The sequence below is a fragment of the Solanum pennellii genome, chromosome 10 (assembly GCF_001406875.1).
Source record: "Solanum pennellii chromosome 10, SPENNV200".
Classification (NCBI taxonomy): domain Eukaryota; kingdom Viridiplantae; phylum Streptophyta; class Magnoliopsida; order Solanales; family Solanaceae; genus Solanum; species Solanum pennellii.
The window spans coordinates 2,818,861-2,840,349 of NC_028646.1; the positions used below are offsets into that span (position 1 = coordinate 2,818,861).

Below are 21,489 nucleotides of genomic sequence, written 5' to 3' on the forward strand. Positions count from 1 at the left end.
TTTTAAGAGGCGTACGTCGTTTGCATTACTCACTAATATTTTGGGATAAAGAAGGTGGGACCCCTATGGAGTCGGGATGACAATAGGACGGGGTAGGACCGGTGTAAAATGGGTTTTAGTCAATTTGAACCTATTTTGCTCAGTTCAATATAATTTTATTGTATCAATATCGATTGTGGTGTAGTGATGAGACTGTTTTAATTCTGTACGGAAAAAAATCATGTTAGAAATGCTACCCTTGAATAAGTATGGGTTTCGAATATTGGGTGAGTTTTTTCTCATTTCGTTGTATTATTGAACTATTTTTATTTTTACTATTTATTAAACTTTTAAATTCTTTGTAAATAGAATTTTGATTTATTTTTGTTATTCTTTAATACTTACCTAAATATTACAAAATTACTTAAAATTTATTTTGGCTTTAATTTATCAATCTATCTATCTATATATATATATAATAAGTCGATCCAATCAATTTTCTTACTCCTAATTGAATGAAATCTCCCAAATCAATCCAAACATATGTGTTCTCATATATGATCCAAACTCAACATATTGTGAAATAACATAACTATCCAAACATAATGTTAAGGGTCACAAAATAAACTTTACCATTTTAAAAAATTTTATGCCAAATTTGAAGCCCCTTTTTCTTTCTATAATTGCATTAATGGTCTATGCTAATGCAAGTATTCAAGATATGGAAGAAGGTTAAAGCCTTTACTTAACAAGATGGATGCAAGTATTCAAGGTTTGGTAAAAGATCAAAAGTTTTTGCTTAACAAGATGGAGGATAGGGTTTCAATAAATTGTTGGAGTTTTTCAAACACAATAATAAGCAAAAATAAATAAATAATTCATATATTGAAAATATGATTATAAAATTAAAATCTAGGTTAATATAAAAAGTATATTGGATGAACACCATGTAATTCCTATTATTGTGTAAGTGCATAAAAAGAAGGGTAATACATATCGTCAGCATATGTCTAACATTGAAAATAATCTCAAAGAAATTGTAAATTCTACATTTCAAATGTCACACAAAAACATACTCAACCACTTAGCATATCATAACATAAAGTAAATAGAAATGATACGAAAATTTTTAAAACTCTTTTCATACAATTAAAGTCTTTATAAAAGTAAGCGGAAGTTTACAATACTTTGTCTCAAACCATCTAAAACATCTTGAATAAATCTTTGGGACCCAGCTCATACAAAAGTCAAACAAAAAAAAGACATAAAGGAAAAGTGATCACGTCCTTGATGCTCTGAGGACTTACCAAATCTTCAACTCCTTGATCTACTAGAAACCTGACCACGGAGATCGAACTCAATATCATCGGACCCTACATTTTATAAGAATGTATGCAAAAGTATGCATTAGTACAAAATGTAATAAATATGATAGCTAGCATAACATAAGCGTTAGCCAACATAAAACATAAGTTTTAAGCATAAGAGTTAATAACATAATCTCCAACATAGTCTATACTTAGACTTTCATATCATAAGAGAATCATTTTCAGAAGTAGCCCAAAGTATACTTGTGAAATGTATAAATAAGACCCTACAATCTCATCCATACTAAGTATCCCTTTTAGGTCATCATAATCATACTCACCATCCTTTGATCTCATCTTAGTCAAACATATTAGAAGAAGCAACTATAGCAACAATCCAAGCTAAACATATAAGAAACACTTCATAAGTAGCTCCAAGTCATACTTGTGCAATTGAGGGATAAGACCCCATAATCCTATTCATACTAAGTATCACTTTAGGTTATCATACATACTCATTAGTTGGGGACTAGTCCCTCTCTTAAAACCGTTGAACACTTACAAGATACTTCTTGAAACATGCCTTAGTTCATCGTTCATGGACAATGGAAATCACCTTTTAGTCCTACATATTTTGGAAGGCCTTTCAAGCTATAATCCATACAATTCATTGCTCATGACATAATACATAATAAGAAATCATAGGTATTTGCCTCCATGTTCACAATAGAGTTTTATGTAGGTATTCGCCTTTACATTACTTTATAAGGATTATAGGTATTCGCCTCCATGTCCGTCATAATAAGATATATGTATTCGGCTTCATGTCATTCTAAAGGCTAATGGGTAATCACCTCTTGTCTTGTTGTAGAAATCATATATTAAGAGTAGTCACTACACACTTCTCATATCATGACATGGCAAATCACCTCATGTTATCTATCTAGGTTTAAGGGACTTCACCTCACATTCCTCTCATACAAAGGTCCTTGGGGAATCACCACAAGCCTAATCAAATTTCATAGTCCTTGGACTTGAATTCATTTTAGGTGAGCAAGGTTCAACCTAGAACCATTCTATGTAAGAGGACCTTTCATATCATATCATATTCATGCATAGATGTGTATGTGAGAATATCCTTTCAACAACACAACAACATATCATGATCATAGACATTTCACTCTCAAAGTATTGCTTAAAACATATATATAAATTTCATAAAACATGCATAATATCATATCTTGCCCTTTTAAGGGTCAAAGCTCGTATCAAATCAACACATCTAGAATTACTACATTAGACATGAATTTCATCATAATTCTAGTGATTCATCACTTCACACAATCAAACATTCATAAGGTAGATTAGATGGGTAAAGTCCTTCCACAACAACTCTATCTAGTAATCTACCATTATCATATAAGTTTCACTCTTAAAGCCTTAATATACATAGTTCATCATATTGACTTTTACTTTCAACACCCTAGTAATCAACATTCATGACTACAATTCTTACTCTCAAATCTTTACCTCTTATATTCATCATACATACCTAGATTACAAGACATCCTAGATTACAAGACATTCTAGTCATAAGCTTCATTCTTAAGCAATTCTAGTCATATCTCATACTGAAGATTGAATCTCAAGTATTACTATCAGGGGCGGATCTAGGATTTTGGAGGTAGTGAGTGCCACAAAATTCATGTAAGATAAAAGGATTGATTGCTTTTAATTTTGGGTCACAATTCGGATTACTGATTTTTATTTTATTTTTATATACAAATTGATCAAATATGCATGTTAGTGATATTTTCTTTTAGATATTCTGAGATTAGAGATAACTAAATAAATCAACTTTTATTTTCTTTTTGGAATTAGATGTTTTATTAGCTGAAACTCTGAGAAAAAAAAAAGTTTTTTCTTTCAATATTGTGAATTGTTAAATTTCACTTCAATATTGTCCACATAGATACACCACTGATTACTATTCCTGATCCGTCATATATACTTCAAAATAATTCAATTCATGTCTATATACTTTTATTCATACACAATTACTATACACATTATCAATTCTAGAAGATCATCTCTAAGTCTTCAATTATTTTCTTTAAGGCATAAACTCACATTACTTCAATTTTATCAATTAGGATAGTAAACTCACATTACTTCAATTTTATCAATTAGGATAGGATTAGCATAGAAATCATGTAATTTCATCTTAATAACATGATTTACTACTAATTTAATCACAAGCAATCAATATCCACTCAATTGGATTCATACTCAACATAATTCACAATATTGAAAGAAACCCTAACGTGGATTTCTTCATAATTGGGAGATTTCTTAGGGTGGCTTAAAGCCAAAATTTAGAAAAAGAAAGGTACGTTTATTTAATATTATATATATATATTATTCTCCGAAAATTGTAATTAATTATAATCTAAAAATTAATTTTTCTTTTTCAAGCGGCAATATAATATTAATTGTAATATTTTGTAAGAAAATAATAAGCATATATAAATTAATGTACGTTACATAACAACACAAATATTCAAATCTCTTTTATTGATTGTAGTTTTGAAAACTTTTCAATAGAATCAATTATTATATAAACTATCAAAATCGTTCTAAAAGTGTTTAAAAATAAGATTAAGATTTCACTCATCAAATATGTCAATTAAGGTATCATTTTTTACTTATATAATATTTTATACTAATACTTTTCAATACATAAATCAATATTATAGTAATTGTTTTTTTAAATACATTCAAAGTTAAGACAATTCTTTTAAAAATTTAATTATTTAATAATTTAATTAGTTTGACAATCTGACAAAGTCAATATTAAAGCATGATTGATTCAAATTAATATGAATTAGAGAAATAATTAAGAAACAAAAAGTAACTATAAATCAAATTGTGTATGATTTTTCATTATTATTACATCAATGATAAAATTTCAAAAAATATGTGCATAATAACTAGTACAACATCTGTCCCCTTTTTATAATATTTCGAAACAAGTATTTTTATAGAATACATAACAACTAAAAAGAACTAGAGAGAAGTAATAATAAATACGTACTTCCTTTATATTCTACTTCTCTATTTTGTTTCCTAAGATCTGGTTGTCTCTTTTTATGTATGTATATCTCCTTCATCTAAATCTTGCCTCTTATTGGAATTTGGTTTTTTTTGCACATCTTCGATAGGTTTTCATAACTTAAGTTGGGGTTTTCGGAGGCCCTAAAGTCACTGCTTTAGTGGCTTTAGAGTTGAGCCGCCCTTGCTCTTGAGTTTGGTTGAATATTAGCGAGTTGAGTTAGATTTTCGCGGATCAAAATGAGTCAAGACAATAAACAGGTCAAGACCTAATTCAATTTAAATTTGTTTGGGCCAAAATGAGTTTGGTCAAAACAGGTTAATAACGAATTAGTAACGTGTCATAATTCAACCCGTCCAATTTTTACCAAGTTTTAACAAGGGGAACTTTCACATATAGCCACTAAAAATAGCCTAATTACTCTCCATAGCTATAGTTTGATAATTACAATCCGTAGCTACATGTTATAGGGAGGAGAGAGGAGAGAGGAGAGAGGCGAGAGAGGGCAAAAAATGTAAGAGAGTTGAATTGTATATGTATATTGGTTAGATAATTGTATATCATACATATGTATTTGTATATATGGATAGCGAGATTGGGAGAGAGAGGAGAGAGGCGACCATATTAGGAGAGGGAGGAGAGACGCGAGCAAGATTGGGAGAGAGAGGAGAGAGGCAAGCGAGAGAGGGTAGAGAGTGGGAGAGAGGTGAATTGTATATGTATATTGATTAGATAATTGTATATTATACATATACATTTGTATAAAAAGCAAGCGAGATTGGGAGAGAATGGAGAAAGGTGGGCGGATTGGGAGAGGGAGGAGAGAGACGAGCGAGAGAGGGCAGAGAGTGGGAGAGAGGTGAATTGTATAAGTATATTGATTACATAATTGTATATTATGTATTTGTATATTTTGGTGAATTATACACATATAAATGTGACTAATTATACAAACTTGAAGTCAGCCCACATAATTAATGTATAATGTTAGTCATGAATGGTAATTATAGCAAACTATAAATATGATAAGTAATTAAGTAGTACAAGTTTGTTTAACCGCGTAATTTTCCCTTTTAATAACTTTATTTATTATTCGAAAAAGGGGCAAAAATGCCCTCAACCTTTTAGAAATGGTTCAAAAATATCATCCTTCCACCTATTACTTTAAAAAATTCCCTTTACATTTTTTAGGTTGAGGGCAGTTTTAACATGGGAGCATTTTAAAACCATTTCTAATAAGTTGAGAGTACTTCTAACACTTTACTCTTTATTATTTTTATAAGCTTTTAGTACCTAAAAAAAAATAATTATATAATATTACATATATAAAAAAGTATTAGGACAAAATTTCTCAAAAATCAATTTAGATTACATATCAAATTAATTTTAATGGGTGAGTTGAGCTAACAAACAGACGGATCAATATAATCAAACCAAACCTAAATGAGTTGGGTGGGATTTGATTTCGCCACCTCGCTATTATTATTAAAAGGCTTGTGCCACTAGAACCCTTTGAGCTATGAAGTTCTATATCCTCTTGTTACAAGGGCCTTGTAAGCTTACCCGGTCAAAGGTTACATACACGAGAGGAATACGCGTTGCATCTTGAAACAAGAGTCACCCATACACGAGAGGAATACACGTTGCATCTCGAAACAAGGGTCACCCATACATGAGAGGAATACAAGTTGCATCTCGAAACAAGGGTCACCCATACACGAGAGGAATACAAGTTGCATCTAGAAACAAGGGTCACCCATACACGAGAGGAATACACGTTGCATCTCGAAATAAGGGTCACCCATACATGAGAGGAATACAAGTTGCATCTCGAAACAAGGGTCACCCATACACGAGAGGAATACAAGTTGCATGTCGAAACAAAGGTGTCCTGATAAAGCTCTTTGTCAGTATTTGTTTAAATCCAGCTCTTCCCGGTTATCTTATTCACTCTTTTTTCTTGCATCTGTCGCCGAATCTCAAGAGCATCAGCCCACCGGCCTACTGCTCTATACACATTTGCTAGAAGAACATAACTTAAATGATAATCGGGATTTAGTTCCATCATTTTCTTTGCAATTCGCTCTGCAACGGTAGGATTTGTATTGCTAGTACAAGCACCAAGTAGGGTAGCCCAAAGGGAAGCATCGTTTCTGAATTCCGAACCTAGAATCAAGCTTTCAGCTTCTTCTACCTCTCCAACCCGACCTAGAAGATCAACCATGCAACTATAATGCTCGATATGAGCTTTGATACCATACTCATTAATCATTGAGAGATAATACTTTCGCCCTTCATCAACCATACCGTTATGACTACAAGCAAAAAGAACCGCGATAAAGCTGATATAATCTGGCTTAACCCCTTCACTAATCATCTCCTTGAACACTGCAATAGCTTCTGCGCCTTTCCCATTCTGAGCAAATCCAGATATCATTGAGTTCCAGGTAACCGAGTTCCTAACATTCATTTGGCGAAAAATCACATAGGCATAATTATCAAAGCCACATTTTGCATAGAGATCAACTAGAGCTGATTCCACGATAACATCACTCCAGCCACCTCTCCTCAAATACTGGCAGTGAACTTCCTTCCCTGACTTCAACGCTGCCAACCCTGCACAGGCACGAAGAACAGTCCCAAAGCAGTAAAGATCAACCTCCCCCATCGTCCTAAAGAGCTCAATAACAATGTCAAACTCACCCTTTTGACAGTAGCCACCCATTAACGCACACCACGAAACAGAATTCCTCTTATCCATTCGGTCAAAAACACGCTGAGACACATCAACCAACCCACATTTTGCATACATATCCACTAAACTACTATCGACAATCACGTTCCCACAAAGACCAGCAGTCACAATCTTAGCATGAACTTGTCTACCTTGCCTCGTCCTACCAGAATTACCTAATGCAGTCAGCACACTTCCAAACGTAAACAAATCCGGGGCCAGTCCATTCTTCTTATGCATTGTATAGAAGAACCCCAAAGCCTCCTCGTGCAATTCGTTCCTCGTGAGAGATGAAATAACTGAGGTCCAACAAACAGCATCTGGTTCAGGCAATTCATCAAACAGCTTAAGTGCATCACCTGATGCATAATTCTTACCATACATATCAATTAACGCACTCACAATCACATTATTCTCTTCAAATCCACGGCTTATCACAACCCCATGAAATCCACTCCCTAATTTCAACTTCCCAATATCAGAACAAGCTTTAATCACAGCAGACAAAGTGAACCCATTTGGCTCAAAACCCATATCAATCATTTCCCCATATAACTCCAGTGAAATCTTAGGCTTCCCAATACGAACATACCCCGTTATCATCGAAGACCAAGCAACAACATCCTTATACACCATTCCATCAAAGAACCTCCGAGTTTCAAGAAAATTTGAACCCAATTTGAAGTAGAGAGCAAGTAAGCTATTCCCAACGAACCGATCCGTTTCGAGCCCAGTTTTGATGACATGGGTATGGAATTGAACCCCATGATTGAATGAGTGAGATTTAGTACATGTCTGTATCAATGTAGCATATACGATTGGTTTTGAAGAGATTTTTTCTGTGGTTTTGAGAAGCTTTATAGCTTGAGACAGTAAACCTGACCTGCAAAGATGGATAATTTCTGATTCTTTAGATGGAGTATTTGTGAAGAAAGTAACAGAGCTGTAATGGCGATGAACAAATAATTTCAAGAACATTGACACTATCTGAAGATGAAGTTTTCAAATTTAGCACTCTCCGATGGCCTTTTATAAGATTGGTTCACACTCACTAAAGACAACTTTGGCTAATTTCAAATCGAAATTTCAATTTTTTCATTAATACGATAAAAAAATATATTTTAAAATATTGTAATCAAAATTCATATTATTTGATTTTCAAAACCACAATTAAAAATAAATGAAAAAAATACTATCGAATATGAGCTAAATAGCTTAAAATATACGATAATGATACACCCGAGATAGCTAAGAGATTATCTTTTTTCATTCAAATCATAAAGAATTGTGTTTACATATTTTCTAATAGAAAGAGCGAAACAAGGACAAAACCTAAAAATTACTCGATACTAAAAAAAAAAAGTTCGACAATCATATACATAATCAAACATCGATATTATTTTACATAAAATCTTGTGTACTTCACTGTCTACGATCAAAAAAGTGTGTATTTTTTTATTTGTTTGTTCTCTATCTACACATTTTTTATACATATTAATTTAAGCATTACAATGTATATGTACAAAATGAGGGAAGCCATTAACAAATAAGAAATTACTTCTATAAGTATTGTAAAAATAAAATAAAATAAAAATTCTTAATTTATAATATTTTCTACAACCTACTAGTAATTAATGGTGACCAAAGTGGAAAAGTTAGTACAATAATAAGAAGAATGATAAGGAGAATAGCAATGCAAGTACATTTTCTTGAACTTTTTTGCAACTCCCTAGCCTCTGTTAATTGTTCTGTTCCTCTTCTAACAAATGAACTTGCATGTGCCACATGACTCTCTATATCATTCAATTGTTGTCCTTGTGCTTCTACTAATGCAGCCATGTCTAGAAATATTTGATGTAGTTCAATCAAATTCTTCTCAATCTCCTTCACAGCATCATGTCTTTCTTGAATTTCTGATATTGTATCCATAATTTGTCCTCTTCCTTGTTCTTGAATCGCCTTTTGTAGGAACGACTCGCTCTCTCCACTTGATATTAAGTTATCTATAAGTTCATCGTCTGCATTCTCTCCTGTAACCGTGAAGTACCTGTTATTAAACACATGAAATGATTTCAGACTAAGAGACATTTCTAAATATGTATAAGTTTAGTAAATAGACTAATAGTACCTTCTTGCCACGGTATCTTTATATTCTGAATTCATCTTCGCTCTCAATGCTTGAAAATCATCCATGAGAACTTTTAGTTTCTTCCCTAAACCGCTAACTACAGAAGTCCTTGTTCGATCAGCAGAGGATCCTGGACCACAACCCAAGTTCTTTCTATTTGCTACATTTGATCTTTCTAAGCCTTCAAGTTTTCCTTTAATAATCTTAACGCGTTTCAAAACAAGTGTCACATCTGAGTCCATTCGAGCCCTTATATCCTTTACTTTTTTTGCACTATGAACGGTTTTGCTCTCTTCGTTTGAATCTTGTAATCGTTTGTGTAATTTCTCAACCTCCTTCATATCCTCTTTCACATTCTCTACATCTTCGAAGAATTTAGCAAGATCAATGCTTTCGTTATGGGAAGGACCGGTGCCCCCAGTCCCTAATTCCAAATCATCCATCTGGACCTGTTGTTTTAGGTCCTGATACTTTTTAAGCGAAGGAGAAAATAAGTCATTCATTTTTATAAATAATCACCTTTTTCCTTTATTTCTTTTCGTAGTAGGTTGAATTACTCTTACTTTTTTTCTCTTGTATATGCCTTCTCTCATCAATCGTCGCCCCGGAGTAAGAAGAGAAGGCAATAAGAGAAATGGCTTCATTAAGAGATAATAACAAACCATGATCATTGTTTGGTGAAGATTTGAAAGTAATATTATTAGAGGTGAACCAGTCAGTTGTTAGTAGTAATTAAAATTCCACAAAAACAAACTTGAGGACAGTAGATAATATAGGAAGATTTGTTGTTTTTTTGGCCACTTGGTATTACATAAAGAAACTTGTCATTATGAATTATTTGACCAAATAGGAAACTAAAATGCTAGATATATATGTGTGATATTAGTGATCGTAGGGGTGGCTCGACAATATTAAAAAAAAAACATGTTTTTTAAGCCTTCGAATTTAAGGGGCTTTATTTTTAATAATAATAGGTTATAAGTTATTATTTTTTAATAACTATTGAATACTATTGTAGTAAAAGTAAATATTTCATGAAAAAAGAAGGGATTATTAGAAGAAATTTGACGTATTTGGAATAATATATCTCATGAAATTTAAAACAATAATGGTTACATTATCAGATTAAAACTAAAATAAATCAATTATATAAAAGTAATTAACAATTTAAGTTTAAGGCATCGTTTGATTTTTGTTTTAGATCATTAATGCGCTTGAGCCGCCTCTGAGTGATCAAAGCGAAGTGCATGATATATAAGTTAAGACGCATGTCATAATATTAACATTTCTTTCCTATATATACAAAATATGGTATTAAGTGAAAATAGTAAGATGTTTAAGGAATTCTGTTTGTCTATTTTTATTTATACTAAAAATAATTTAATTTTCAATTTTTTATTTTAACATTAATGGTATGAATCTACGGCGTGGTTAAACTATATCTTTTTTATTTTTAAAAAAGAAATCTTTAATTTATTTTTCAAATTTTGCGCATGTCAAACACATATTGACATAGAATGAGATACAAGACAAATTATACATTAGAACAACACTTCCTACTTTATTTAACACGATTAACTCTTCAGATTACTTAAAAGATAACAGTTTTACTTGTACAAATCATTTTATGTTTGAATAAAATTTGCAGAAAATCTTATAATTTTTTGGTAGTATATTTATGTCAATTTTTTTATTTGGAGTGGGTCTATCTGATAAAATTCTCCTAATAAATTATTGAAAAAATATATTTATATTATTTATGAGCAACGGAAAGCAGAACCGACCTTAGCTCAGTTGGTAGAGCGGAGGACTGTAGTTGTTGCTGGAATCCTTAGGTCGCTGGTTCGAATCCGGCAGGTCGGAATGTTTTTTTTTCCTTTTTAAATTTTTTTTTTTCCGAAATATTTTATAATCGAGCCGAACCGATTTATAATATCAACCTATCTAGTGTAAGCGTTTGAGAAAACACAACATTATGCGTCTGGCGGGCCGGAATGGTTTTTTAACTTCTTTTAAAAAATATTTTATAATTAAACCAGACCAATTTATAATATTAACCTATTTATGTAGCAAGTGTTTGAGAACACACAATATTAACTTTTTCTATGTAGTAAGCGTTTGAGAACACACAATATTAACCTATCTATGTAGTAAGCCTTTGGAACACGCAATATTAACCTATCTACATAATAAGCGTTTGAGAACAAGCAAAAAAAAAAATTCCGTCAAAATGAAATTTTACCTTAAAAATGTGAGAGAAAACGCCGTTGCCGGGGATCGAACCCGGGTCACCCGCGTGACAAGCGGGAATACTTACCACTATACTACAACGACTTGTTGTTTTAATCACTACTGGTTTACGTTTATATTTAATTGTTATAAGAACTTTGTACAAAATTTTATTATTATAATTGATTAATACAATCTCCTTTGATTCATTTTAGATATGATCCTAAAAAATATAGGATCACTATTCATTTTATATATGAACCTAAAAAAAATATAATCACTGATGATGAGTCAAAATTGAAGTGTCAAATGCTTGCTAAAGAATTTGGACTTAGTTGATAAATTTTCTGGATGTTGCAATCACATAAAAACATAAATTTTGATGCTTAATAGTCAAATTAAAGTGTCAAATGCTTGCTAAAGAATTTGAATTTAGTTGATAAATTTTCTTGATGTTGCGATCACATAAAAACATAAATTTTGATGCTTAATAGCAATATAAGTCTTCCTTCCAATATATGTTGCAATATCTCTAATAGCATGTTCTTACTTCGTCTTTTCCTTAGTAAGCCATCAAATTTGATCACTGCCAAAGAAATAACAATTTACATAGTGAATGATACAGTTATGTTGCTTCTATTAGTGTTAGTTTCACATGGTCTAATAAAACGAGTTCTTTGGAATTCTATATCATTTTCTAACCCCCAAATAAATCATGTTTGAATATAAAATCGAATTCAGAATTCATACCGAATTTATAAGGAATCAAAATCAAGAAATTTTTTTATCCAGTTAAATAATATCATATAAGTAGAAACAAAAAAAAGTACTAATTAACACAATACACTATAAAAATCATTTGATAGATTACCTTATAATTAAGTTTAGTTAACACAATATATTAAGAGTCATTTAATACATTGGATGAAGATATCATAGGATTAAGTTTAGAGTTAAAAATAGTAATTAGTTAACTTTTAGGGTTTAATTATTGTACTTTTCTCTTAAATAAAACACACTCTTTTGCGGTTTTCGTTTCTCTCTCTCTCAATTCATCAATGGCGGCTGATTCCGACTCCTTCTACTTTCCTCTTGAACTTTTAAGAGAAATTTTACTGAAACTTCCGGCTGAATCGTTAATTCGATTCACAGTCGTATGCAAATCATGGTATTCACTTATCACCAGTTATCCTTTCATCTCAGCTCACTTCGCCCAAACCCCACATTCCGAAACCCTTTTTGTCAGGCGTTATGACAGTTCTTGCAACAGAGAACACTATTTATTGTTTGAAGACTCTAAAAATCGACCCTTTAACTTGAATTTCACATCGGAACTGTATTTCCCATTCAATTGCCCACTTGGGTATTTCAGAATTGTTGGCAGCTGCAATGGCATTCTGTGTTTGTCAGATGATTTGTTTGGTGAGTTGCGGAGTCTTATTTTGTGGAACCCTTCTATTAAGAAATTTATAATTTTACCAATGCCTTCGATTAATCCTCAGTCGCCTCATATGTTTGTTTTTGGATTTGGTGCTGATTTGCGTGAGTCTGATGACTATAAGTTGGTTAGACTTGTGTATCGTAAGACCGATGATGTTGTGTATAAAGATCCTCCGGAGATTGAAATTTATTCGATTAATAGTGGGGTTTGGAGGATAGTGATTGGGGTTGAGATTAAGCACTGTATAGTGGAGTTTATGTGGTCTCAGGTTTTTGTGAATGGAGTTGTACATTGGATTGCGTATGATGTGGTTGCGAATGGTGGTGAACTTCGGAGTTTAGTTATGACGTTTAGTATAGCGGATGAGGTGTTTGGGGAGATTATGTTGCCGGATGCTTTAGTTGGTGTAATTGCAACGCATTTATCGGTTGTGTTGTTTGAGGAATCGCTTGCTGTTGTTAAGTATGAGAGGGAGATAGATGTTGCTTCATGTGAAGTATGGGTGATGAAGCAGTATGGAGTTTCGGAATCTTGGAGTAGATTGTATCGTATAAATTTGGTTGCAGGTATGGAGAAAGTAGTTGGATTTAGGAAAAACGGTGAAGTTCTATTTTCAACTAGGAGTAATGATTTGGTTTCGTATGATCCAAATAGTGGACAAAATTGGGGTCTTCGTATTCAAGGGAGCTCTCGCTCGTTTTATGTTCAAAATTACATGGAATCACTTATTTTGCTTAAAGGAAACAATGTCGTTTCGCGTGGGTTGTTGGAATGAATGGGAGATTTATGGACCGAATGAGTAGCTGGACTACAAAAGTTATCGATACAATAAAGAAGAATGTGATCACAAGGCAAGACATTTTACCAAAGTTAATGGTTGTTTCAAGGTAGTGGAAGTGATGTTTTATATCAAATTTGGTAGATATTGTTTAGAGCTATCTGATCAGAAGGTAATATACTGAATGTTGAATTACATGGAATCACTCATTGTATTACATTAGTTGTTAGTGTAATCTTGTTGTGAAACCTTATCCTAATCAAGCAATGGACCTTGTCTTTATTCGTCGATTATCATATCGAGTGTCATATTATTTTGTTGTAGCTACTGTGATTTTCATTGTTCTTTTTTCTTTTTGAGCTAAATATGGTTAGCCCTTTTAAGATGATGTTGCTACTCTTCTTTGTATATCAATCAAATATTTTTAGAACGATCCGTACTCGAAAGACTTGATTTCTTTTCTGCCATTGATGCGAAAATCAAATACAAAACTCGAGTTCAAATTACATGGAACTTCACAATAGACATCTCTGTTTCCCGGATATGTCAATCTTGATGTACTACCCAGCTGCTACCGGGGGCTGTTTTCATACCCCTCTTGATCATCTCTCTTCTGAGTTTTTCCGCTTCCTCAAATCGCCCATTACTGGAATAAATTCTTGCCAGAATCACAAAATTTGCAGGATTCTCAGGCTCTACTTCAAATAAAGCTCTTCCAGCTATTTCTGCTAGCTCAACTTCTCCATAAGTTCGACAAGAAGCAAGTAGTGCTCCCCAAGCTTTTGCAGTTACTTTCACTGGCATTTTCCTAATAACGTCATACGCCTGATGCAATCTTCCTGACCTACTCAATACATCTATCAAACACGCGTAGTGATCACTGCTTGCTTCAACACCATAACGAACTCTCATACGAGAAAAGTACATCTGTGCTTCATCAGGTAGTCCAGCATGACTACAAGCTTTCAAAACCCCAAGAAAAGTAATTCCATCAGGCTTGATATTAGCCTTCTGCATTTGCTCGAAAACTTCAAGCGCGGTTCTTGCTTGACCATGAAACGCGTAAGCTGATATCAAACTACTCCAAGCAACCACATCCCTGTTTCTCATACTAAGAAACACAAGATGAGCTTTCTCAAGACACCCGCAACGCCCATAAGCCTCGATTAATCCACTTCTCAATTGCGGATCTGGATCAATATCATTCCTTATCGAATACCCATGAATCTGTTCGATCAAATTCACATCCGCCATACCAAGACAAGCACGCAACAACGCAAGAACCGTAATCAAATTTGGCCTCAACCCCATCCTCCCCATCTCTCTGTAACACAAAACAGCCTTACTAAACCCATCCTCTGTCTCCGCCAACCCCGCGATAATCGCGTTAAAAGTAGAAGAATTAGGCTCCACATCCATCACTCGAAACAACTCCAACGCCCTCCCAACATCATTACAATGCGCGTAAACCGATATCATCGAGTTCCAAACGACTACATTTCTCTCCGGAGATTCATCAAACAGTTGGCGTGCATACTCTACAGAGACACATTTCCCGTACATGTCTACTAATGCACAAGCAACAAAGGGGTTGGAACCGAAAGAGGCTTTGATTGTGTGTGCGTGAATGGTTGCGCCGAGCTGAGAGAAACTCAGCGCGGCGCAAGATTTGAGGGCGAGAGGGAACACGAAGGGGTCGAGTGAATGAGAGAGAGTTGAATGGATTTGGTGGAAAAGAGAAAGAGCTTGTTCATGTTTGCCTTGATTGACATGAGATGTTAAGAGTTTTGTGTAAGAAAGCAAAAGTTTGAAGTTTGAAGAAAAAGAACTCATTGCTTTGTGCTTTTTGCCTTGTTTTGAATATATATATACCCAATAAAACAAAGTCGTAATGGATTGTTTTTTTTCTCGGGTACCTTAACTACGTTATTTTCCTATTAAATCATTGAACCTCCATAATTTGTTTCGTTTAAACAAACACTGTTGTCTGATGTGGAACCAGATTTGTGAGGGGTATTGATAGAGGATACATATGTTGTTTCAGAACTCATTAATCCAATTGATAATGAAAATGTTCAAGAATAATTGTATTTTACTTAAATCATTTGAACACATTAGAAAACAAATGAGACTAACACGGTTTGTCTTCATTCCTTCAATCAAAATTATTACAATTCGAACACAATTGAAGGCATTTACTATAGAAAAGCCGATCAAAATCAACCAACAGTGTTTTAAAGGAACAAATTATGGGTAGTTCAATAATTTAATAAAAAAAATGAACATAATTAAGGTACCCGAGGAAAAAAACTCGACAAGTTTAAGAATCTGTTTATGTATTTGGCCACAAGAAAAATATAGGCAATTGTTAATATGATACTGCACTATGTATGATATTAATAATATTTTTATCAAGTCATACCAATCAAAAAGTAATTATATAAATAAAAATCTAATTTATACAACACATCTGGAAAAAAAATTGATTGTACCAAAAAAAAATTGCACTAAAATACAACTATTTTCCTATTGAAACACACAGCAGACCCAAAAAATTGTTCATCTCACCTAATTTTTACATAATTTATGCATAAAAATTTTCAATTTATAGATTTATGAATTTTTCGGGTCGGGTCACCGGGTTGTCTGGCGGGCTACCGGATTTTGCAAAACCCCAATTTTCTGGTGATGGCAAAACCCTAAACCCTTAACAACAATGTCGATTACTCTCTCATTTTTCTCATCTTCAGTTCCCACTCTCAAGAAAACCCATAAAATCTCCTCAAATTTTCCTTCAAATGCTTTATCTCATAATCAAATTCTTGATTTTCCCTCATCTATTGCCAGAATTAAGCCTTTGAAACTCGAATTGAAACACAAATGTTGTGGGATTTTCAATAGTGATTGTGGATTTCAATTACGTAGGAAAAATGGGTTTATTGTGAAAGCTGAGAGTAGTGGAGTAGATTATGGGAACAGTGTTGATAAAGCTGAAATTGATGTTCGTGGAGAGAGCACAATGCCTGATAGATTCAGATACTTGAGTAAAGAAGCTCCTGATAAGCCTGTTAGATGGCCTTGGTTCATAGGTATATCAAAAAAACTCTATCATATGTACTTTTTGTAGGGAAAAAAACTGCCGCAAATAAAGTAGAATGGTTATAAATGATTCATATAGTTGACCCCAGAAGGCATAATTGATTGATTGATATGTCTTTGAAACTAATCTTTTGGTAATTTGGCTTTGGTATTGCTGTATGAGAATTGAATTGCCCTTACAAAAAGAAAAGAAGTCAGCTTTTGTTTTTCTGTTTTACTTTCTTTTGATAACAGTGGTGTTTGGACTAGCTTGCTGGCAACTCGACTAGTTTCATGGTGTACCTGCTACCTTCCGCCAACAAAATGGATATAAATATATAGTCGACCCCAAGCAGGCTTAGTTGATTGATTGATATGTTTGTGAAACTAATCTTTTTACAGTCTGATTGTACTCTAGCTTTTTTTTTACTGTTTTACTTGGTTTGATGTTTCATGTGCTGTTGTTTGCTAGTGTAGTGATTAGGGAATTCGTAATGGGAACAGATGAAAGATATTGAGATGAGGATAGAGATCATCCTGTGCAATGCATGAAGTCTGAACGAATGCTGCTCTTATTTGAATGAAGGGGGGAAAATGTGATCTTTATAGAATGAATATTGTTATTTCCTTCCAGTAGTTCAATGGCTTAAGATAATAGCTTAATAATGGTAAACTAGGACTACCTATCCTCCTGTTTGATTCTGGTTAACTCTCATCTAAAATAGATTCTCGTCTCTTTATATTTAGTAAAGTAGCTGATATAAGAAAGGCACCAGAAGGAGAAATTGAACTTTACACAATTCCGGAAAACCATACACTAGTTAAAAGCGGTCTCAAAAGTCACTCTATAAAGCCATGTGCATGATACAATCCCATTCGTACCTGCTTTGACAGAATTGTTTCCTTGAGGATCTTTTTTCACAATTTACACTCTGTTCTAGGTGCCTCAGTTACCTTTCATTTTTGTACTAGATTTTTTGTGTTCTCGTTTTCTAAGGTTCATGAATAAACTACAAGACAGTCCACTTTCTTCAACAGCGCTGGATACACAGCAAATGTATTAATTTGTGCAATCAGTACGTATAGATAGATTCTTAAGTTTGAGAACTAGTTTAGATCTTGAGCCATGGGACAGGTGAACCATATACCTATAATATCATTTGACTGAGTACCTATTATTGAGTGGTATAATATGCATGATGACTGAGTTCCATAGAATCACAATCCCCCCCTCTCTTTCCCATTGAATGAGTATAGCTGCTGCTGAGTCGTTGGGTGATATTAGTGGTAGTGCAGCTACATTTTCGAACCTTCAGTAAGCAGGTCGCTATTCTCTTTATCTAATGAATGCCACAATATTTTGAACAATTCTTCAAAATTGATGAGGGTTTACTGTTATGTCTTTGTTTGGACTACATGATACCGTAAGCTGCTTGATAATATTTTTTTATTGATACTAGTAGAAAGAAACCCAAGATACCACGTAGTTTTGGTGGAGAACTTGCTGGGAACACGTATCTACTGTTAGAGTATTGTGTACTTGTTAATCATTTGATTTTCTTACGATTCTCATTTGGGTAGTAAACCACATTCGTGTTCTGCACTTTTCATGTGTAGCTCTCTATTTATGAATAAGTGTTCCAGCTATAAACATAGAGTACTTCACTGACTCCGTAATTGTTGTCAATATGCAGCATTAGCCTTTCTTCTATATGCCTGGAGGACTGTCTTATGGGAACTGGGTAATTGGAAAAAGGCTGTGGATGCTGTCTTCCGATTTCTCGGTTACATCTCGAAACTTGCATTCGCTGTTGTATACTACTTCATAGGGGATCAGATCACAGCTGTAATTAGATTTATTGAATCATCAATTTATTCCATTCGAGCTTTCTACTCCAGTGTAATTGCATATGCACCAGTACAAGAGCTGACAACAATCATCATTTTGGCCTCTTGTGTTCTTGCTATTGGTGAAGCGGCAGCTCCAGATTCTGTGAACAGCCAACCGTACCTTCTTACAGCAGCTGGAATAATGGGATATGCTGCTGTGAGAGGTTATATTTCCGAGCTGTTCTTTTGGTTTATACTCTTAGGCTTGTTTCTCTTTGCTCGATTTATCAAAAAAAGAGATTATGTGTCTTCCGCAATGCCTGCTGCTGCTGCATTAGCTGCTGTGGGAGAACCTTGGGTTAGACTGGTAGTAATGGTCTCTTACGCTGCTTTGGCCATTCTGCAATACTCTAAAACACCTTTGAATAAAAGTGAAGGGGAAACTACCGGTGCAGTTAGGAAGGTCCCGGTTCCTCTGATATGTGCTGCATTGGCCATTGGTGTCCGACTTGCTGCAAAATGGGCTGGTTATCGACATTTGACTTGGATGATCGTTTGACATGCAACAAGCTTGCCCCCTTTTCGAGCTGGTAGAGCATATTTAGTTGTTAGTTTCTACAGTGAGAGCATGTTCTCTCATTTGGCAGAATTGCTTGTTGTTTCTCTTTTTATTGCCTGTCCAGTTCTTTTTGTACAACTTAGAGCTTATTTTCTTTCAAATTTTGCTCTTGACTGTACTAAAGTTGTAATCTTTGTTGCCTTCTACATATATGAAATTTCTCAATTTTGAGTTCTGTTACAGTTTTGGTCCAGTCGTACCATTGTTTTTAGCAAATCGCATCGTATTCATCATTGTCATTAATGGAAACTTCAACATGAAACAGATGAACTTCACGTGTCCAACTTATTCGAGAAAAAAGGTTAAATTTTATTTTTTCGGTGGGATTATTTTATGCCACCTTCTATATGGGATAATATCCACCATGGTATAAAATAATTTTTGGGATCAGCTAATATCTCAAATAAAAAATGGGATAAATTAATCCCAAATTTTATTTCGAGTTATTACCTTTATTCCACATGTCAAATGACCCTATTATATTTCATTTTTAATTCGGACAAGGGCCTAAAATATCCTTAAAATATTGAAAATGGTACAAAATTACCTTCATCCACCTGTTGGCTCCAAAATATCCTTGTCATCCACCTTGTGTTCAAAATTGACCACTTTTTAAATTGTTTTAAAATTAAACTTTTTAAATATTTTTTAAAATACTTGGCGTTCAATTATTGATTATAATTATAATTTATTAATATAATTTATAAACCAAAACACTACACACTCATTACTAACTAAACCTCACCCAATTAATAATTCAATTATAATATCAAAATCGTCATAAACACTACTAAAACACGATGAAATTATAGATTTCTGAAAATGACATTCAAAATTATTCGAGTCCGAATCGGAGCCCCAATTAAATTTAGGTTGAGCCGCTTATTTAGGAGGACACTTTCTTTCAAAATAGAATTAGAAATTTATGATTAAAGGTAAAGAAGTAATACATCCCGAATTGATTCATGCACTTTTTTTAAAGATAATTTTATAAATATTTATGATTTATTTTAAAACTTTAATATATTATTTTGAAAAAAAGTTACATATGAAGTAACATCACATAATTGAGACGTAAGAATAATTAAGATAAACATAGTTAGACTTTTAAGTTTATTGGTGATTTTTATTTAGCCACTTAAATGTATGATAATTTACTTCTATAATTTTTAAAAACACTCAATTGGCGGTAGCTTGCATTAATAATGTGACGGGTTCATTAATTTAGAGGGATTTAATTATTAATGGGGTGGGTAGTGGATTGATTTATAAATTATACTTATAAGTTAAATTACAACATACAGTTGAGCACCACGTATTTTAAAAAATATTTAAATAGTTTAAATATAAAACCATTAATAAGTGGTCAATTTTGAACTAAAAGGTGGATGACAAGGGTATTTTGGACACAATATGTGGGTGGGAAGGGTATTTTGGAGCCAATAGGTGGATGGAGGATAATTTTGTACCATTTCCAATACTTTGGGGGGTATTTTAGGCCCTTTTCCGTTTTTAATTGTGTAAACAGGTGTCTAAACTTTGATTGGTATTCATAAAATTATTGATATGAGAAAAATATGTCTATTTCAAAAGTAGTTATTTCATCATTCAATGTTATTACTTTATATGTTTTGTTGCCGCTTTAACTATTTTAAGATTGAATAATGTGATTTATTTGCTTAATAGGTAAATCCTTTACATCAATTTTTAAAGAATAAGAAAACAAGGCAATGATTTGGTTAAGAGAACTTATTATAATAGGAAAATATATAAATACTAATATGAATTTGGCACGAACACTTGTTTTAATACTTAAATTATACAGGTGTTTATATATCTTTTAATATATTTGATGTGAATTATTTTCAACCTTTCGAACACTAGTCATGTGCGTGTGTTGTTACAACTTAGAACGGCGCGTTAGTCATCTTTTAACATTTTTTTAAAAATTAAATTTGCCCCTCCAACGGTATTATCCGACCCATTATCCATTTTAAGAACAATCTTCACTTTTTAAGAACCCTAATTACCTCTTCTCCCTCACCAACCCACTCATTCAAAAATGGTGACCTAATTTATCATATTTTTCTTGATTTTTCTCAAATCTTAACTCTTCAAACCTAAAAATGAATCTTTGAAAGAATTATTGTTCTTTAAAATGTAAGATTCAAACTTATTCTTTTTCATATATAATTTTGATTTTTGTTTTCTCACTTTTCAGTTTATCAAGATTGTCGTTACTTCTTGAACAAAA

The 21,489-nt window shown here is 33.1% G+C and overlaps 5 protein-coding genes and 2 non-coding genes across 7 annotated transcripts; 3 read left to right on the top strand and 4 right to left on the bottom strand.

Moving 5' to 3' along the window:
- Positions 1-5,724: 5,724 nt before the first annotated feature.
- Positions 5,725-8,146, bottom strand: LOC107032418 (pentatricopeptide repeat-containing protein At1g03540). Its single transcript, XM_015234017.2, has one exon. It carries the CDS (start codon positions 8,108-8,110, stop codon positions 6,317-6,319), a length of 1,794 nt encoding a protein of 597 aa, XP_015089503.1. The 5' UTR covers positions 8,111-8,146; the 3' UTR covers positions 5,725-6,316.
- Positions 8,147-8,679: 533 nt separating this feature from the next.
- LOC107001933 (syntaxin-124-like) lies at positions 8,680-9,906 on the bottom strand. The gene is made up of 2 exons (XM_015199885.2): positions 9,261-9,906; positions 8,680-9,179 (listed from the first exon to the last, which is right to left on the bottom strand). The coding sequence occupies exons 1-2, from the start codon at positions 9,761-9,763 to the stop codon at positions 8,747-8,749; spliced, it is 936 nt and encodes a 311-aa protein (XP_015055371.1). The 5' UTR covers positions 9,764-9,906; the 3' UTR covers positions 8,680-8,746.
- Positions 9,907-11,039: 1,133 nt separating this feature from the next.
- TRNAY-GUA lies at positions 11,040-11,123 on the top strand. Its single transcript is given in 2 exon segments — positions 11,040-11,076; positions 11,088-11,123. It is a non-coding gene; the product is annotated as a tRNA-Tyr (tRNA).
- A 399-nt stretch (positions 11,124-11,522) lies between these two features.
- Positions 11,523-11,594, bottom strand: TRNAD-GUC. Its single transcript has one exon. It is a non-coding gene; the product is annotated as a tRNA-Asp (tRNA).
- A 902-nt stretch (positions 11,595-12,496) lies between these two features.
- LOC107032308 (F-box protein At3g07870-like) lies at positions 12,497-14,031 on the top strand. Its single transcript, XM_015233897.1, has one exon. It carries the CDS (start codon positions 12,548-12,550, stop codon positions 13,703-13,705), a length of 1,158 nt encoding a protein of 385 aa, XP_015089383.1. The 5' UTR covers positions 12,497-12,547; the 3' UTR covers positions 13,706-14,031.
- A 114-nt stretch (positions 14,032-14,145) lies between these two features.
- LOC107032309 (putative pentatricopeptide repeat-containing protein At1g03510) lies at positions 14,146-15,553 on the bottom strand. The gene has a single exon (XM_015233898.2). The coding sequence runs from the start codon at positions 15,539-15,541 to the stop codon at positions 14,255-14,257; it is 1,287 nt and encodes a 428-aa protein (XP_015089384.1). The 5' UTR covers positions 15,542-15,553; the 3' UTR covers positions 14,146-14,254.
- A 724-nt stretch (positions 15,554-16,277) lies between these two features.
- Positions 16,278-19,415, top strand: LOC107031841. The gene is made up of 2 exons (XM_015233329.2): positions 16,278-16,797; positions 18,481-19,415. The coding sequence occupies exons 1-2, from the start codon at positions 16,425-16,427 to the stop codon at positions 19,173-19,175; spliced, it is 1,068 nt and encodes a 355-aa protein (XP_015088815.1). The 5' UTR covers positions 16,278-16,424; the 3' UTR covers positions 19,176-19,415.
- The last annotated feature ends 2,074 nt before the right edge of the window (positions 19,416-21,489 follow it).

Excerpts from the sequence above, each read along its gene's own strand:
- LOC107001933 (XM_015199885.2), bottom strand. The coding sequence starts at position 9,763 with ATGAATGACTTATTTTCTCCTTCGCTTAAAAAGTATCAGGACCTAAAA. Across the intron at positions 9,180-9,260 it reads AAAGATACCGTGGCAAGAAG|GTACTTCACGGTTACAGGAG; the intron begins GTACTATTAGTC and ends GTTTAATAACAG.
- LOC107032418 (XM_015234017.2), bottom strand. The coding sequence starts at position 8,110 with ATGTTCTTGAAATTATTTGTTCATCGCCATTACAGCTCTGTTACTTTC.
- LOC107031841 (XM_015233329.2), top strand. The coding sequence starts at position 16,425 with ATGTCGATTACTCTCTCATTTTTCTCATCTTCAGTTCCCACTCTCAAG. Across the intron at positions 16,798-18,480 it reads TAGATGGCCTTGGTTCATAG|CATTAGCCTTTCTTCTATAT; the intron begins GTATATCAAAAA and ends GTCAATATGCAG.
- LOC107032309 (XM_015233898.2), bottom strand. The coding sequence starts at position 15,541 with ATGAGTTCTTTTTCTTCAAACTTCAAACTTTTGCTTTCTTACACAAAA.
- LOC107032308 (XM_015233897.1), top strand. The coding sequence starts at position 12,548 with ATGGCGGCTGATTCCGACTCCTTCTACTTTCCTCTTGAACTTTTAAGA.